The 18,737-nt window shown below is 55.1% G+C and overlaps 1 protein-coding gene across 2 annotated transcripts; it reads left to right on the forward strand.

Moving 5' to 3' along the window:
• The first annotated feature begins 6,898 nt into the window (after nucleotides 1–6,898).
• On the forward strand, nucleotides 6,899–18,591 carry GDF7 (growth differentiation factor 7). 2 transcript variants are annotated; one of them, XR_012499251.1, is made up of 3 exons: nucleotides 6,899–7,404; nucleotides 10,245–11,892; nucleotides 16,136–18,591. XR_012499251.1 is itself a non-coding variant. In XM_074341720.1 (2 exons), the coding sequence occupies exons 1-2, from the start codon at nucleotides 7,014–7,016 to the stop codon at nucleotides 11,201–11,203; spliced, it is 1,350 nt and encodes a 449-aa protein (XP_074197821.1). In that variant the 5' UTR covers nucleotides 6,899–7,013; the 3' UTR covers nucleotides 11,204–18,591. The 2 variants fall into 2 exon arrangements, 1 of the variants encoding a protein (XP_074197821.1); XM_074341720.1 differs by having other exon boundaries at nucleotides 10,245–18,591.
• Nucleotides 18,592–18,737: the final 146 nt, after the last annotated feature.

Genomic DNA, 18,737 nt, shown 5'->3' on the forward strand with positions numbered 1-18,737 from the left:
TGGCAATGATTTGCTGGTGACTTTTAGGATTTTAATTTCATCACCCGATTTTTTTCTAACTCTTTCAGATTTATGCCCCTAGCAATTAGGATAAACATTTTGATTAGTGTCCTCCAACTCTTTATCCAAGGCAAGAAGAAAGTCTAGGAGGACAGAACCCAGCCTGGGCTCTGCTCTAAATTAAGGTATCATTTCGCGGTGGATCAGCTGCCTAGGAAAATGGGAAGCACATGGGGTTTGCCATGGCCTAGGGCCAAGACCCCAGTTTTGTAGGTAGCCTCATCCCGTGCAGGGCAGCCTCAGAGACTGGCCCCCTGAAGATCTCACAGATGCCTCTGCCACGTGGGCCAAAACACCGGAGGCAAGGCCACCAAACTTGACACCAGGTCCCTGCGTCAGCACTGTGACATCCACTTGGCACTGCTGTGGGAGCCATGAGACTTTTTCCATCCCAGTGTCTCCATCCTCTGGGGTATCTGCAAGGTCTCACATCCTAGACTGAGGGACACAACTTCTGGGTCCTCCAACTCTGCTTCTCACCTCTGTTAGCCCCATCTTCTCAGGCAAAGAAGACAGTTTGGTTCCCTATTCATTGTGTGTCTAGAACAGAGACCCTGGGCTCCTATCTGACCAAGATTGGAGGACTGGGCATTCTGAATCATTGCATTTTCTAAGAGTCACCAGTTTTGATTCCAAAAGATTTTTGGTTTTTTGGCTTTTAAAATCTTATGTGTCCACAAAGGTCTCCAAGAAAATCTAATGGAGATACACCTTCACACAACTGATATTCACAATGGGCCAGTGAACAGAGGGGAAATGCCTCAAAGACAGTGGCCATACACAGGAGATGGGATGGACAGGTTAGATTAGCTTTCCAATTGGTTAAGCCAGGACTTAATCAGAAAACAATAAAAGCCACCATTTATTGAGCCAGTCACTATGCTAAGGACTTTACCTACTCTGTTTCCTTTATTCCTTAGCACACCTGACAGGTAGGAATCCCTGTCTCCATTTAAAGATGAAAAGATGGAGGATGACAGGTCAATTAACATAATCAAGGTTACAAAGCTAGTGCCCTGCAAAATTTGGAAGTTTGGTTTGGAAGCCAGGTCTTTAGCATGACTTTAGAAATAAGAGTACTGGAGGCATGTAGTGCTTGACCCTCAGTTCCCAGGACACTTTAGAGTTCCAGGTAAGCTGGCTGAATTGCCGGGGTCCCAGTGCAGGGTCCAGGTTCCAGGCTGACCTGGTCTTTGTAAACCCCAGCAGGAGTTCAGCCACACCGTGATGCTGTTATAACCAGTGACCAGAAGATGGCAGTATCCACCAGCCAGCCACCATTTGTCCTAAACCAAATAAAGGACTCTGAGAGGTCTCCTCTGAAACTTCTGGAAAAGAAGCTACCCGACTCCTTTCTTCTCTGTCCCTTCCCCTCCCCCATCCACCCCCAAGGGTAGGCCAACCAGTGGCCAGGGGCCGGGCTGCAGCCGACCCCGGTGTGGATGCCAGAGCTGTTGCCTGGGTAACCTAGGGCGAAGCAACCCTCTGTTGGGCCTGGGAAATTCTTCCGAGCCTGAGGAAGCCCAGACCTGGCATCAGAAGGGGCTGAGCCACAGCCCTCCTGGAGTCTTCCCACCCCCGCAGCCCCATCCCAGGTCTTTCTGGGGGAGATGACTGCAGCACATTTCCAGCTGGGTGGGGGACAGCAGCAGCAGGTGCGGCGGTAGGTGGCTCCCTCTACAGGCTGTTGTCACCATCTTCCCTCTCCTGCTCTCCCAGGGACACCATCTTAAGAGGCAGAGCGCCAGGCTAACCCTGCCTCCTCACCTCTAACCCTCTCCAGCTCTGAGTCACAACAGCAATGGTGGGTCCCTCACAGGCTCTCCACCTCTCACAGGTGGGCCCTTAGAGGACATTTGATTGTCAGCCTCACTGTGTATTTGGGGACTGAAAGCCAGGAAGGGCCAAGGGACTTGTGGCCCAAGGTTAGAGGCCAGATTTGAATTCTGGTCTCCTGACTCTTGGGAGCCATCAACATCATAGCCAAGGGGGCATCTATTTTATCTTCACAAACAGTGCTTGGCTACAGGGGCCCAGAAAGCCCAACAGTGGACAGGGTGGAGGCTGAGCCCTCATCCATCCTCATCTTCTCCCAGGTCCAGGGTGCCTGGGACAGAGCTGGGATGAGACCGTCTGATCAAAAGGCACAGGATCACAGAGGGGCCCCACCATCCCAGGTGGCTGTGATGCCAAACAACAGGGTGCTGATCCCTTCCCCTTGGGGGACTTGGCTGCCCTACATGGGCAATGAAGGCCACCTTGAAGGAACTTCTCATATTCTAGTCGTCAGACAGGGGGTCGGGTATCTGGTGTGACAGGAGACACTGGCTCCAGGCTGAGCAGGCTGCAGCAGGGCAGCTCCAATTTCCGGTGTCTGAAGGTCACCACAAGGTGGCTTTAGCTGGCAAAATCCAAGACTAACTTCCTAGGTGGCATCAACCCAGTGTGCCAGCTCCTATTCCCAGATGGCATGTGAGCTCCACAGCAGAGGTGACTGGGAGAGATGTGGTGGCTCTCCCAGGTGCCGTGTGCAGGCTTCCTCAGCTTCAGAGCTAGCAGAAGGCTGCCTGGGATAGGGAGGGAGCTCGTGGTCTCCAGAGATGTGCAAGCACAGGCTGGGTAGCAATTTGTTATGAATCAGACATGATATGGAAAGTTGGCCCAAATAACCCAGAATGTTCCTTCAGACACTTGGTTTCTGAATCAGAAACCTGGTGGTCAGAGAAAGCAAACAGCTTCTGCAAAGCATAGATGAGTGCAAAGGATCTGGGGGGGGAGAATGCGGGGACAGCTCCTCCGCACCCTGGTCAAGAAGCACCCCCACCCCCTGCCCCCAAACTGGGCTGCTTTCCCCTCCTCCCTTGTTGGAGCCAGTCTCCCCTCCCCTCTCTGAGGAGGTAACAGCTGAAGTCTGGTGTTCTGGGCGCTGGGGGGCAGTCATCAGACTGATGAGGAATGGAAGTTAAAACTTCCAGCCCCCAGTTTTCTCCCAGCCTTCTGCAAACTCCCTGCCCTGGCCCCTCGGCCTCATCACCAGCTTCCTGGTAACACTGATAGCTGGGACAACACAGAGGAGCAGGAATCGCCCTTCAAAATGTGTAGGTAGGGCACAACTTCTGGGAGTGCTAGCGCCCTCCTGTCCGGCTCACCTATGCAAGGCTCACTGTGTCCCCCAGGAGGAAGTCCCAGTCTGGCTCTGTGGGCCCCATAAACCTTCAGCTTCATGAAGTCAGGGATGCTGGGCTGGGTATTCCTGGTCTCATGTTTCTCTGTTGCCAGGGAGGGCGCCATCTGCCCTCCAGGCTGATGCTCAGTCCTGACCCCAGGGAAGCCCTGGACGGGGTCTGGAGACCTGGTCAAGTCAAGCCATGGCTGTGGGCCTGACTCCCTAAGCCATCAGACCACATCATGTAAACTTAGCCTTTAGACCACATGCTCCTGCAGCGTGTCCTGCTCTGAGCTCTGTGGCTTCTCCAGCTTCAGGTGGGCCCTGCTGCTGGTGAGGACAGACTGCATTCAGTGGGCAGGTGTTGTGAGCACCCAGCTGATGCCAGAGGCAAGGAGTCCCCAAGGCAATGCTTTCACAGTCTTCACCTGGACCTGAGAGTTCCTTTTCTGCCAAGAAATTTCCAGAGAGCTTGAGAAGAAAGGCAGGACACTATTTGCCTCTCCACTGGAGTTGGGGACCAAGCTCCCCAGCCTCAGACCCACTTCCCCTGTGGGTGGCCAAGGGTTGGGGCAGAGACCAGACCGTTGATGACTCCAGGCTCTGCCACTCACCAGGTGATCTGGGCAAGGTGTTAAATTTCTCTGTGATTCAACTTTCTTTGTCAATAAAGTGGAAAGAATAATACCTACTTCACAGAACCCAGCAGTGGTGAAAATAAAATGAAATGAGGTACGTTAAGCTGTTGGCAGGATGCCTGGCATTTGGAGGGAAACAAACGGTTACTATCATTATTTGAGGGGAAGGCAAGGGAGCTAGACATGGCCCCAGCTTCCCTCTGCCTCCCTCCTCTCCGGGCTTTGCTGCAGCGTGTCCTCTGCTGATCAAAAAGCGCCCCCAGCCTTTGCTTCCCATCGCTTCGCAATGAACCACTGGACAGCACACAGTACATTCATGTGCTTTTATGCATTTATGTGTCTCCTGTCTCTTTTGCCCTTACGAAAGTTCCATGACTTTGTGCTGCACATTGCTGAATCCACAACACACAGAAAGCTGCTCACAATATTTACTGGGAAGGAGGAATGAATAGGACCAGATAAATGATGAATGCATGCATTATTGTCTCACTTTACAGATCAAGAAACAGAAGTGACAGCAGCTAAGTCCCTGCTCAAGCACACACTGCGGGTGGGCAGTGGCTCCAGCAGCAGCAGTTCCCACCCACCCCCCCACCCCCCGCCCCCAGCAGTCTCCTCCAGAGACTCCTCCTTCAGGCACTCCTTTTAGAAGCTGCTCCTCTCTCAGCCATCATCACCCTGAGGATCCAGAACAGACTGAGAGGGGCAAGGCCACCAGAGCCTCCTCTGTGCCAGCCTTTTATCCTAGACACACACAAACTTCCTAAAGTGACAATCTCTCCATTTTCCACCTGAGGAAATTCAGTCTCAAAGAATCTTAGTGCCCCGCTTCCACAGGGACAGCAAAAGCACAGGGATTCCAACCCATCCCTAATTCCTAAGCCCCAAGGTGACCTCCAGGTAGGGATATCATGTAATTAACAAACCTTTATTTGGCACCTGTTGGGCCAAGCCTGTGCCAGGACCCTCCCATTCTCTCCCTCACACAGTTGGAGAAACTGAAGCCCAGATGATGCGAGGGGCTGGTTGTTAAAGAGGTCAAAGCCGGGACCAGAACCAGGACTACTTGACCCCAGCTCAAGGTTCCCAGGGTGTTTGCACCAATTTTAGTCGAGGTGACTGCAAAACACCCAAAAACTGTTCATGCGTGGCTGCGGGCAGAAAGGGGGCCAAGAAAGAGCAGGGACGCAACACAAGCATCAGCTGAGAGACAGGTGGCTGGGCCGGGACTATCTGAACTGACCAGTGTCTCTAGGGCGGCTCTGCCAGACAGCTTGCGTAGGCTCCTGCAGGGCAGCTCTATACTGGAAGAAGGGAGACCCGTGACTACAGCCTTGCTGAGGCTCTCCATCCTCTGTCCCAAGAGCAGGGTGGGTTAATGCAGCCCTGGTCATCCCAGCCCCCTTCTTGCCCAGACATTCCCACGCTAACCTTGGGCCTTTCTCCTCCGCCCACCTGATCCGCCTGGGATCCAAGAGTTGTGACCCCTGGCCAGGCCTCTCCTTCCCCCATACGTCCCCGAGGGGTGAATGGCCCAATGTCCTAAGCTGAGCGGGTACTGCGTCTCCGCGGGGTCCGGCATGGCGACGACTGAAGAGCTCGCTTGGGACCAAGCAGCCGGTGCAGGGGAACTCTGACTGCGGCCCAGGAGCTCCCCAAGCCTGGCGTCTTATGTGGGTCAGAGTGAGGGGCAGTCCAGCGAGAGTCGGAACTCAGGAGGCTTTGGATCTGGTGGCGTCATGTCGACGCTGATCGCTCTCTCAAAGTGACGCCCCGCCCCGCCTAGATTCCGAGATCGGTAGCAAACACAATTTTAAAAGAAAAAACGCTCCTTCGCTGCTACGGGGATCCGTCCGGCTCAGGCTCTCCGTCTGCCTAACAGCGGATCGTCCATCCGTTAGACTTTCCCGCATTTGAGGGAAGTCGGTGCTGCTGGTGGAGCTGGGCTCGCCAGCCACCTCTCTTCCCCGCGCGTCTCCCTGAGATGCGTCCTCCGGGACCTCCCTGTGCCGGCTGCTGACCCAAGTGCCTCGTCGCCCCGCGCGATTGCGCTCCGGTGCGCCTCCTCCACCCCCACCTCCACCGCGCGCGAGAACCGGGGCCCGGGAAGGAAGTACTGAGGTGTCGCCCCGGGGCTCTCCCCACTCGCGCTCGCCCTCCCGGCTCTGGCAGCGCCCCAACATACCCGGTAGCCCGTTTCCGTTAGCCGAGCCCCCTAGGAGGCGGGCGGAAGGTCCTCACTTCGACGCGCAGATAAACTCGGGGAGCCGCTCCCACGCGGGAATCCCCTCATCACCCCGCTGCCTTCGTAGTTTCTGAGATTCTTCAAGATCTTGGCTCCCGTCTAAGCGCATGTTCCGCGCCCAAACCTTTGCTTTTCGACTGTCGCTCCTTGTCCGTCTATCTTTCTGGCCTGCCCTTCCAGTTGCTAGCCCTCTCTTCCCTACGGGTGCCCTACCCTGCTCCGGCCTCCCACTCTGATCTTTGGTGGCTGTGCCAGGATGAGGAACCGCCGAACCGGTGATCAAGAACGCTTGTTTGTGACAACCCTGCGCGCCCTTGTGGCCTCTGTGCGCCCTTGTGGCCTCTCCGTACGTTGACCACGGGGTCGCGGCATGGACGGGCGGGGCCGAGCGCCTCCGCGGCCCCACCTCTTGCGTCTCGGGCACCCGCGGAATAGGAACGGGGAGGGGGCGGGGGCTTCTAGGCCTGGGAGTGGGGAAGAAGCTGGGAGGTTACGCGCGATGCCCAGGAGCCTCTGACAATGGAGGGCGAGTTTGGCCCGGGCACAGCGTGGGCGGAGGGGGTCGCCTTGCCTTGGGAAGGGAGGCGGGGCCCTAGTTTGTGGCGGTAGTCTTCGGCCGGTAACACTTACTTAGCGAGAGTGGGGTCGAAGCGCTTCGGTCCAGGGCGGAGGCCCCGGCCCTGGACTCCGCGTTAGGCCGGAGTAGGGGGCGCGGCGCTTCCGCTCGTGTGTTCAGCAGGGGGCGCTGCTCCGGGCGTTGAGCGGGGGTGGGGTGGGAGAGGAGGGGGGGCCGCAGCTTGCTGCGCACACTTCCCCCATTATTAAACACTATGTTCAAAAGGCGCCGGGGGACTTCCCGAAGCCACGGAGCCCGCGCCGCCCGTCCGCCTGGCCCTTGGAGCCCATGGACCTGAGCGCGGCCGCCGCGCTGTGCCTCTGGCTGCTGAGCGCCTGCCGCCCCCGCGACGGGCTCGAAGCTGCAGTGGTGCTGCGAGCGGCGGGGGCAGGGCCGGCCGAGAGTCCGGGGGGCGGTGGCGGCGGCGGGAGGACCCTCGCTGCGGCCGCGGGCGCCTCCACTGCCCCGGCCGCCGTGGCTCCCGGGCCCCGCGCCGCGCGCCGCGCCGCGGGCTCTGGCTTCAGGAACGGTTCGGTGGTGCCGCACCAGTTCATGATGTCGCTCTACCGGAGCCTGGCCGGGAGGGCTCCGGCCGGGGCAGTCGCTGCCTCCACCTCGGGTTCTGGCCGCCACGGCCACGCGGACACAATCACCGGCTTCGCAGACCAGGCGACCCAAGGTACTCACGCCTCCACTGCGCCCGTCCATCCTGTCAGGTTCTAGGCTGAGGCTACCGTTGGAGCCGTGCCCCTGCTCCATTCCGTTTGGGGGGCTCGGTCCCTACACGTCCCAGCCTCAGGTGTTAGAAGGAAACTTCGCCGAGGTCCGCGCACCCGAACCCGCTGTGCCTGGACTGTGACTAGAGCGGCGGCAGCTCGCGGGGCCCGGCAACAGAGGGCTGATCCCGTCCCTTTGCTGGGTTGACCTGGCCCTGCCGGCCGGCGGGTCCCCTCGAGGAGGCAGGCTGAGTTGGAGAGCCGGAGAAGCAAGGAGGGGGTACGGCTCAGGGGGCCTGCGCAGTGGTAGTGGCGGCGGGTGCTTCCTTGCCGCAGTCTCTGCGGCTCCCAGACTTGGAGGGCCGTACGATGTGGGGAAAACTCGGGAATGCGGGACAAAGCAGGCATCAGACTAAAGTAAATGATTCTGGAGAGGCTGGTGGCATCACTAGGTATGAGGCGGGCCCTTTTCAGCAGGCAATGTCTGGGTGGAGATGTATAATTCTGGGTGTTTGTGCCTTGTGCTGCTCCCGGGGAGCCAGAGGTTGAGGACTCCGTTTTGTTCAGAGGAGAGGAGGGCCAAGGACCGTGCAGGAATGCAGGCCTCTCTCGGACCAAGCGACACCACCTTACTCCATCCTAAGTCCTCCAAAGGTAGGACGTGGGTGAGGCCGCAGTGGTTGGTGTACCTCATCTGGATTTTATTAATCTCTATTGAAGCCATTAAAGCAGACAGATAGGGAAATTTTAACTAATTTCAGGCGGAAATGCAAGTAATTTCAGCCTTAATTCTATCCAGCCAGGGACCCAGAATGGAAGGCAGGAGGAAAAGAAAGGCAAATAGGGCTGGAAAGTAAATGCTCCCGCAGTCTGTGCCCTGCCTGGGAGCCGTTGGGGGCTGAATATTCCTGACCCTAGCCCAGGAAAGCAGGTAGAGGCAGTGCAGTGATCAAATCTCTCACCCCCTCCAACACACACACACACACACACACACACAATGTCTCACAAGCTACTTGATCTGGGATGCAGGGACATCCCAGGCCCAAACAGTCTTATAGTCAGGTGGGAACTTTCAAGCATTCTCTGAGAGCCTGGCATGCCCCATGGACAGGATGCTAGGGTACTTACAGGGAGCCTGAGTCCTGGTGTATAGAGCCAGGGAAGGCCCCAGCACTAACACTGCTGTGTGGACTCCCAGCTGTGGGAGAGTTGGAATGTGCTGGGCCTTAAGCTTGTAGAGGCACCAGATGCTCTTTTTTAGGTTGAGTTATCCTCAGCCTGATCTACATCCTTTCCTGGGGAGCTCTGCTTCGTTGGCAAGGCTAGTAAAGCTGCTTCTCCTTCCTTGCTCTGGAGGGAGGGGATGCAGTGGCAGGACCTTGGAGGTGGGAGAGGCTGCAGAGGAATCACAGAGAAAGTGCTCCAGCAAGCAAGCCCTTGGGAGAAAGCAGTGTGTGTGTGTGTGTGTGTGTGTGTGTGTGTGTGTGTGTGTGTGTGTGTGTGTGTGTTTTGAAGAGGGGGGTTAGGGAGCACTTGCCCAGTGCCTCTCCTGCTCCCCTTTCCACCCTGAGCCTCAGCTTGGAGTAGGGCTGCCTGAGGTTTCTAGACGTCACCGGCAGCACTCAAACTTCGGACCTCAGGAGTTGATGGCTTGGCATCCGTGGTTGGTGAGCAAATCTCCAGTAGTAGGGGGAGTCTGCACAGTCTCTCCGCGTTTGGGGCAAAACGAAACCATATGACGTTCTTCAAAGGGAGCTCCTTATCTGCTGCTTGGTGGAATTTCAACTTTTTTTTTTCTGAGCCCCAAAAGAAATAAGTGCCCATGACCAGAAATAAAATCCCAAAGCCCGAGATGAGATGTGGCGGAGGGAAAGAATAAGTCTGCGAAGGGACCAGCGGGTAGTGCGGGGAGACCTCACTGGGTCCGCTGCCCTCACGGCAGCAAGGCAATCCCGCGCTGCCTCAGACCCTTCCCAGAAGGTTGCTTGCCCTCCTCTGCCGCTTTTCCCCTCCGTCCGAAGTGGCAGAAGCACTGGAAGAAGCTGAGTCTGGAGTTCACCATCGCGACCAGGAGCTGAGCCGGGCCCCTACCTGGGCCTCAGTTCCCCTCCAGCAAAGCAAAGGGGTCGGATGCACCAAAGGGTCTCTGTAGCCCTGCAGACGCGTTCCCCTTCTGGACAAATCGCTAAGCCCCAGCCTGCATGGGAGACAGTGGCCGGCGGGAGTGTCCAGGCTGGGCTAGGGAAGAGAGGTAGCAGAAGCAGTTTTCAGGGAAAAAGAATCTTCTGTTTTCGCACAACCGGGACTCCGAGGCTCTTTCAGGGGCTCAGTAGGGCGATAAGAAGCAGTCCCCGTACAGAGCGGAAACTCGGGCAGTCAGCCTGATCTCTGGGTCTTAGAAATGCGCCTGCTGGGCCTTTTTCCCGCTACCAGCCCAAAGTCTGGCTTCCGAACTAGTGTTCGAAAAGCCATGGCTTTGGGGCAGGCATAGGAACTGTAGCGGCTTTATGTCTTGGTCTCGGGTGCGGGGGTGCGATAAGTGGCTGTCCGTGGGTTGTCGGGCATCATTTGGCTCGATGAACCAAAGTCCAGGTCCCGATAATGTGGGCAAAGGCTCCCTTTCTTCTGGGCCAGGCTGGCGGCCTTCCGGCTGGAGCGGAGACCCCAGGCGGGCGCCGGCTTCGGCGATCCATGCTCCCACATTCAGGGCAGTTGGGCAATTTGCAGTTAAGAAGCCTCGCGGCCAGGGGTGCCGGCTTCGCTCTTATTCTGCTCTTTCTCTGTCTCTGCTTGTCCCCTTCAGATGAATCGGCAAACGAGACCGGCCAGAGCTTCCTGTTCGACGTGTCCAGCCTCCCCGACACCGACGAGGTGGTTGGCGCAGAGCTGCGCGTGCTGCGCCGCGAATCTCCGGAGCCGGGGCCTGGCAGCTGGACTTCCCCGCTACTGCTACTGTCCACGTGCCCCGGCGCCGCCCGCGCTCCGCGCCTGCTGCACTCCCGAGCCGCCGAGCCCCTGGACAGCGCGCGCTGGGAGGTGTTCGACGTGGTGGACGCCGTGCGGCGCCACCGCCGGGAGCCTCGCGCCACCCTCGCGTTCTGCCTCTTGCTGCGCGGAGTGGCGGGTCCGACGCGGGGCCCGCTCGCGCTGAGGCTGCTGGGCTTCGGCTCACGGGGCGGAGGTGGGGCGGTGGCGGAAGAGCGAGCACTGCTGGTCGTCTCCTCCCGAACGCACAGGAAGGAGAGCCTGTTCCGGGAGATCCGAGCCCAGGCCCGCGCGCTCGGGTCTGCTCTGGCAGCCGAGCCGCCGCCGGATCCGGGACCCAGCATCAGGTCGCAGACGGCAGTAATCAGCGGCCGCAGGCGGCGGCGGACAGCGTTGGCCGGGGCGCGGGCGACGCAGGGCAGCGGCGGGGGCGCGGGCCGGGGCCACGGGCGCCGGGGCCGCAGCCGCTGTAGCCGCAAGCCGCTGCACGTGGACTTCAAGGAACTGGGCTGGGACGACTGGATCATCGCGCCGCTGGACTACGAGGCGTACCACTGCGAGGGCGTCTGCGACTTCCCGCTGCGCTCGCACCTTGAGCCCACCAACCACGCCATAATTCAGACGCTGCTCAACTCCATGGCGCCGGATGCGGCGCCGGCCTCCTGCTGCGTGCCCGCTCGCCTCAGCCCCATCAGCATCCTCTACATCGACGCCGCCAACAACGTGGTCTACAAGCAATACGAGGACATGGTGGTGGAGGCGTGCGGCTGCAGGTAGCACTCGGGCCAGGCCGGGCCAGGGGCCGGGCAACCGCGCCATCAAGGACCTCCTACTGAAGAACAACTGCCGGCCAACCCTGTCACCTAGAGTGAGTGCGAGTCCGAGTCTGGACCGGCGCCCGCACAGAGGAGGGAGAGCGCACGTTCACACAGCAACACTCACACCCACACACTTGTCACTCATGCACACGTTTCCAGTGGAAGCATCTGGAAGCCCTGGGAAGAGAGGACCTGACGCTACCGAATGCCACAGCCACATGTATTTTGCAAACAGATCACCATTGCGCCCACTGCCCCCTTTTGGAGAGAGGATGGTGTTTGCGTTGCTGTTCCAGTTAACTCGCACTAATAGGGTAGAAACGGGTTATGGAACTGGGGGCTTCAGAATGGGGGCACTAAGGGGATACTTGAGTAAGCTTCATCTCACCCCTTTTTGTTTCTGGCCAAATGTGGGTTATGGCAGGCACAGCTGCGGGACTGAGTTACACCTGGAATGGACAGAAGGGCTGTCACAAGTCTTTTCTGAAGGTCTGCGTTGCATCCGGGTCATTTATTGTGGGAAGGAACTGCTGCAAAAAGCCTTATCTTTTTTCCCTTAACTTATAAAATCTAACATGCTCCCTTGATTTTGAAAGGGAACATTTGCCAGAAAGACTGCATCGCGGAGCTTCCCAGATCTCTGCAGAGGTCAGCACCACTTTTTTTTTTTTAATTATTAGTTCCAATTGGGAATGATCTAGAGAATAGAAAAAAGTTTTTTGGGGAGGAAAGTGAAACGGGGGAGAGGTTTTAAACTGCCAGGCTGATCTGATATGTCATTGGGGGTGGGGTGGCACCTGCCAGGTCCTGCAGCTCCTAAGCTGGAGAGAGGAAGTAGTAGTGCCTTGGGCTGTTCAGGAGGAAGCTAGTGTGATGTCAGGGAACGAGAATGGGATGGGGGCACACTGTGGCTTTCCCTAGAGACCTGCCAGGTTTTCCTGAAGAGCTGGGAGGAGGCACTGAGGTGTCCTGGGGTGGGCTCCTGCAGAGGACTGGGGTTTGCCAGGTAGGCACAGCCCCCTCCAAATGGTGCCCTGGGAGTAGCCAACATGTGCTTACGCTTAGCTATCAAGTCTGTGTTGGCTTTTACATGCTTTCACTGTGTTGTTGCTGTAGTTTTTGGCAGTGCGATAGTAATGGGAAGTGAAGCCACACAAAAGTGCTTTTGTGAGATTTCAACTCCCCACAACCCAATGGTTCAGAGCCTAAAGAAGGTCGGCCCCACCCCTCCTTGCTCCATGGAGGAGCATCTGCAACTTGGCTGCCATGGCACCTGCAGAAGGGTGGGGTGTGGGGGCCAGAGGTGGAAACCTATCCCCTAGTCACTGTATTTTGCCCCAAGGAGTCTTGCTGATGGTCGGATTGTCTGCATAAAAGGGAGGTCAAAGATGCCAACCTTCATTATTTTATGTGGTTCATTTCTGCCTGTGAGTCCACTGTAGCCTGTGTAAATGCTTAGGAGGAGGAAGAGAAACAAGTTGGATTCCACCTGTCTGGGGATCCAAGGGCTTCTTTGAAAAACCCTGCAGCCCTCCTGGGTACTCCCGTTTGAGGTTGTGCCGGGCTTTCTCCTTTAGGGTCTCCGAGAGGCATTCATTCTGCCCTTCTTCTCTTGAATACTGAGGTCCAGGATGACTTACACACATTTTAATTCTCAGTGATGACACTCTTAAGAGAGAGAGAGAGAGAGAGAGAGAGAGAGAGAGAGAGAGAGAGAGAGAGAGAGAGAGAGAGAGAGAGAGAGATCTGAAATATTTAGATACAGCTAATTTACTTAAAGGTCCCACATGAGCTCTTTTTAGCCTTAAAAATTCCCTCAAAGGAGGATAAAACACATTTATGATGTGAATTTATATGCCATTGGCTGTATGAGTAGCTACATATGACCAGAAGATGCAAACTTTCTCTTCAGGTTAAAATAAAAAAATTCCAAAGTGGCTGCCATGGCACACTTCCATCTAGTTTCAGTGGCTGGGCAAAGATGGTGCTGTTACACTTACGGATTTTGCCAGAGAAGCCTCACTCTCCTTTTCTAAACTATGATTTTAATAATGAGTGTGTAGTGGTTGCTCTGATACCTGTCATAATGATGTATTTTTAAAATGGCACGAAAGTATTAAAAGTTGTGCTAGAAGTTTTAGAAAGAGAGCTGAAAAACTAGCTAAGTATTATTTTGGAGAAATTCTAGGATATTTAATATCTTTGGACAAAAGCAAACACTTTGATACTTTCTTAATGACTAGGAAAAACAATTTTGGGAGAAGCACTGTCTTGATTTAGCCTGAGGTTTTCATGGCAGAAAAAAAATGTCCATTTTTTTCCTGTTTCCTCCTGATGGCTGCTTCCATCAAGGTGCGTCGTGTTGTAGGAAGTAGGTGTCTCCCTGCATCCTGAGTCCAGGCTGCACCCCAGAGTGGGGGCTGTTGTCCTTGGTTAGTGACAGCTACTTCGATGGCCCCTAATGCTCTCAGCATATTCTGTATCAAACAAAAAGAATGCCTCCTGGATTTCCTCTGGTGCTGCATGTAACTACCAGGGGCTACCGTGTCCCACTCCTACTCTGCTCAGCCCTCTGGCATCAGAGTTAAAAGTAGGTGAATGGAGAGGATGTGTTTCACTTTGTAAAGATAACAGTAAAAGGACCACCACATGTGGAGGCAGGCAGGATCTTGCTGCTGAGATGTGGATCGAGAAACTTTGTCAAGATGTGGAGAAAAGGATTCTCCCTCCACAGTTGGTAGCACCCTTTACCATCTGTCTTTCTTCTAGGCAGTGGGGAGCAAGGCCAAATCATCCAGCTGGACTCTCCAGTCCCCACGGGTGGGAGAGCTGGTGGCTACCATTAGGGATAGAGTGTCAGGACTGTGAGAGAAGGTAGCCCTCCCCCCTACCTGGGGTCACCAAAGTATTTCTCTTTAAAGTAGGCTGAATTTTCCATTTTGTTGGGGAGAAATCATGCACTGATGGTTGAGCTCATTCAAACCACTCTTTCTGCTAGGAAAAGGAGGGTTTGGCACCCTTCCTTGGGGAGCACAAGCCAGGCCAGCTGGGGCCTGAGAATAGTCGGTGCCGGGTCTGCCAAACATCCACACAGTCTGGTCACTGCTGCTTGAAGCCAGACTTTCGTATTAAGGGAGACCCCCACACTGGCAGGTGGCCATGCCCACCCATGCCCCAATGTTTGCCTGGTTGGATTCTGGCTTTCCAAGCAGTGGCACTGGGTCTTCGGGAGAGGGGGGCAGGCTTTGTCAGCTTAGCTTCGAGAAAGCAGTATTGAGCTGTGCCATTCATCGTGTACATGCTCCCCTGCGCCCTCCTGTCCTGGCATTTTATTGCTGAAGTGGCACAGATGGGAGGGAGAAGAGGGGTGGATTGTGTAGTTGGCCAGTCACCCATCAAACCCAGTGCATGACTTCTCCCCGACAGCTCGTGGGGGTGTCAGCGGGAGCGGAAACTCACCACCAGTGCTCAGGAGAGTACTGACCACCCTGTGGATGTAATCGGAGTGTAATTCAAATCCTGCAAGTCATTTATTCTGTTCGCAATTTCATTCAAACTCAAAGCAGAAAATAACTAGGGACTGTATGTAGACTAATCTTCTTCTTAAAGCTGGGAGAAAAGTTGAATGCTTTCCAAGTGCAGCTTGTGCACAGAAAAATCAGACTCTTCCCTTGCTTGAATGTGGTCTCAGGAAAAAGAGGAAGAGAAAGCACAACAGCCATCTCTGGGCCACAAACACCATCGGGAGGCCTTGCTGATTCTCAGGACATTGAAGCTCCTGCAGGCCCGGAAAGCAGGGCCCACTCATTGGGCCACGGGCCAGGGGGCCTCCTGTGGTCTCCAGGTGGGCTGGGAGGCTCTGGAAAGCAGCAGTCTGTCAGAGGGGACTGAGCGTTGGCCATGTCCTCTCAGAGAGGGTCCGGATTGGGGAGGAAGTGTCAGCAGCAGAGCAAACCCAGCAAACAGCAGCAGTTAGAGGATGCTGAGAGTGGGAAGTAGCTAGATCCCTTCGAGGGGTGTACGTGGCACTGGGGCCCGAGCCCACTGTGGGCTTCTTGTGCCCAGGACTGACCAGCCCCACACAGCACAGCCCGCCTGCAGGAAGGCCGCTCCCCAAGGCATTTCCTGCGAAGTCTAGCTTCAAAATAGTCTAGAAGTCCTGGGCATCACCTCTCTGCTCAGAGCTTCAACTTCTGCTCCTGTAAAATGAGGAGCTCTCCAGTCCTGTGGTTCTGGGATTCTCCTTTGTCCAAAAAGCCCATTCACATCATTCAAAGGCAGAGCACATGTGATTTCCTGGAAAAGGTTCCCTCCGACTCAGTCCCAGAGCCACTCTAGCAAATGCTGCAGCTCTAGTTTCTGTGTGTGTGTGTGTGTGTGTGTGTGTGTGTGTGTGTGTGTGTTCATTAGACTCTTAGCCTCCATTGGTACTTCCTGGATGTCACTTTGATTTCTTCCTGGAGCAAGGCAGGTGCAGGGGAGGCAAAGATCTCGGGTGTAGGGCTCAGCTCACCAAAGCCATGACCTTTCTCAGGTTGTGTCCCAGCTGAGGGCTCTGCCAGCCCAGCTGGAGTTGACACGGGGCTGGGGAGAGCCACACTCGGGCTGAGGCTGTTCTGTGGCCCAGTCCTGGGAAGGCTCCCATGCTGCTGGTGCCTCCATGGGAGCAGAGGAAAGGAAAGGCCATGCCTGGTCAGCAGCCCAGTCAGGGACCCGGGGCTGTCCCAGAGCCCCTAGATGGGGCAAGCAAGCCTGTCTAAGGGTGAGCTGCTCTGTAAGGTCCCACCCGCCCCTTAGCCCCCTCACTGCTGTGCCCATGTCTGGCCCAGCTTGCCGGGGGAGCAAGCCAGGAGCAGGCACCAGGAGAGCTTCTCTTCCTCTTCTCTTTTAGGCCCTGGAAAATGGTGGCAGAGCGCAACACTCAGAAACACTAGAAGGGAGGAGTCAAAAAGACGTTATTTCTGGTTTTTCAGTCAGCGCGGCCTTTTGTACCTGGAGCCTTCCAGCCCTTTCCTGGAGCAGCCTTCTTCCCCACTTTGTGCTGCTCTGGACTTTAATCTGCACCCAGAGCTTAAAACTGCACGAACAGCTATCTCTCAATGAGGATCCAGGCGAGAGAAGCCTGTTCTTTCCAGGATGGCCACACTCAGTCTGCGGCGAGCCACCTGCGTGGATGTGGCTGTGGGGAGAGGGTTGGAAGTCGGCCTAGTCAATCAGTGGGGGCGGTGGAGGACTTGACCTTGGCCACGTGAGCTCTGGTCACTCATTCACGGCTGCTCTTCTGCTAGTTTAAGGCAGTGCAAAACCTCTTACGCTTCTTTCTAAGTCCACCATGGGATGTGAAATCCATCGTCTAGGAAAACAAGCAAAAGCTTGCAGTGGGTAAGTCAGTCCCAGGCACCTTCAGGCCTGGCAGTGCAGACCTTCTGGACACGGACAGCTCTTTCACTTTTGTATTTCTTTTTCACAATTTTTTAAAGATGTAGGCGAACAGGAGTGTGGTGGTATGGTGGCCAGAGGTCTGGCCAGGCAGGTGGTGGGCCAGTGGCTGTCTTCTTTGTAGCCAGTTCGTTTCATCTCTGTGCTGTTGCATCTGACCAGCAGTTACTGCCTCAGGAGGCGGCGGGGCCGAGGCTCTTGTTCTCAGCCTAGACCCCGCTCAGGTGCTTGGCTGCCAGCATCTAGAACCTCAGTGGATCCTTCTAGGGCTGAGGTGTGCTCGGGGCTGACAAAGACAAGACTCCCACCCTGTCAGGCTTATTCACAGGAGTCCTGCTGACACACCCATCTGAAGCACACAGGCTGCACTTCCCATGAGGACGCTCCCTGGGCTGCAGGGTGGAGAGGGGCGGACTCCTTCTGGTGGTTCAGTGCAGCTGTCCACCGCTTGTACCTCCTCTTTCCGATGAGCCTGGCTTCTCTCAGACCTCTCACCCGTGAGCAGCCCTAGCCTGGATTTTTCAGTGAGGTGCGTGATTCTGAAAAGCAGTGACAAGGTATGTTGAAGGCCTTTCCTTGTCTGCCTGTTTATTTCTGAGTGACTGACAGCTGCTAAGGGCAGAAAGATACATGTGTCCTGGTGGCTTGGGGCTGCAGTAACTTGGCTTGAGGAAGGAGTGCACCCACAAGCAGAGCATATTTCTTTGCAACTTATATTTCCGGATCAGGACCTGTCAGAGTCAAAGCCAAGTCAGCCATTCAGCATTCTGTTTAGAAAGTGATGATACGGTTCAGGGAGAAAGCAAGCTCGTGATAAAACGCGTTTTCTGGCTGGGAAGTACTCAAGCCCCAAGCCAGAAACAGAGGCTCTGCAAAGGGGAACTTCTCTGTCCTTCTCCACCGGGACCCGTCATGGATTGAACACGAGCATCCTTAGAGTAATTGTTTTGTTTTCCTTTGCTTTGTTTTTGGTATTTCACTTTATACTGTAGCACGGACAACTTTTATGTTTTTTACGACAAAGAATCATGAGTCACTTTAGGTCTTTTAGCTACAAGTATTTCACCCCAAATGAAAAGTTAATGATTTTTTTAATAAGGATTTTTAACGATTTTGTACCTGTCCTTCAGCAGATGACAAGAGGGGATTCTGAAAAGTTTTGGGGGAAATTTTTTTTTTTAATATATAAAGAAGCAACTCTTCTCACTGTGAAGGTTTCTGCAGAACTCCCGTACCAGCTTGCAGTGCAGTGCTGTTTGAGCTGGCCCTGGGTGGGCATCAGCATCTGACACAAGGGGGACCCTGCCCCTTAACAGACACACGCATTCCAGCTCCAGGGCTGTGATGTTAAGGAAATGGGCCATCACAGCTCAATAACACAGCATCCCCTCAGCAGCTAAATACACAATTAGTTGTTTGAAGGGATAGGTAGAAGGCCCTTTCATTTTGCAATGACACTCAATTTCTCAGCTTGGCTTGATAGTAAGATGTGAAAGAGGGTGAGGTTTTTAAACCCATTTAACACAAGCTGGATTCTCCTTTGTCGCCTGTCTTCCAGCTCTGGTTCGGCCAGAGCAGAACGCTGAGGCTTGGGGACTGGAGACCGGGCCTTCTCCCCGCTGCCCAGCTTGGCCATTTGGGCCGTAGGAGCTGACGTCGTGAGCGCTGCCCCCGAGCCCAGGCCAGCTGGCGGGGAGCTCAAGGGCAGGTACAAATCCACTGTGTATATGTATTCTCAAATTTAAATAGATTGTACATATTGAAATGTAAATGAACTGTAAAACAGCAATCTCTATTTTTCTTGACAATTACATAGCAGTATATATTTGTTAAACACACTTGTGTACGCTTCATTAACCGTTTAAATATTTTGTACAGATAAGTTGATTAAATATTTTATTGATAACACTGCCCCTGACTGGTCTTTAGAGGACTGCTTTTGACTTGTCATCTGGCATTCCCGGGTTAGTCTACTCCTGCTCCTGAACACAAAGAACAGTGTGTTGAGGCCTCAGGAGTGACTACACTGAAACAGGAGGCGCTGGGCCCAGGAG

The sequence above is a fragment of the Camelus bactrianus genome, chromosome 15 (genome assembly GCF_048773025.1).
Source record: "Camelus bactrianus isolate YW-2024 breed Bactrian camel chromosome 15, ASM4877302v1, whole genome shotgun sequence".
In the NCBI taxonomy this organism is placed as follows: Eukaryota; Metazoa; Chordata; class Mammalia; order Artiodactyla; family Camelidae; genus Camelus; species Camelus bactrianus.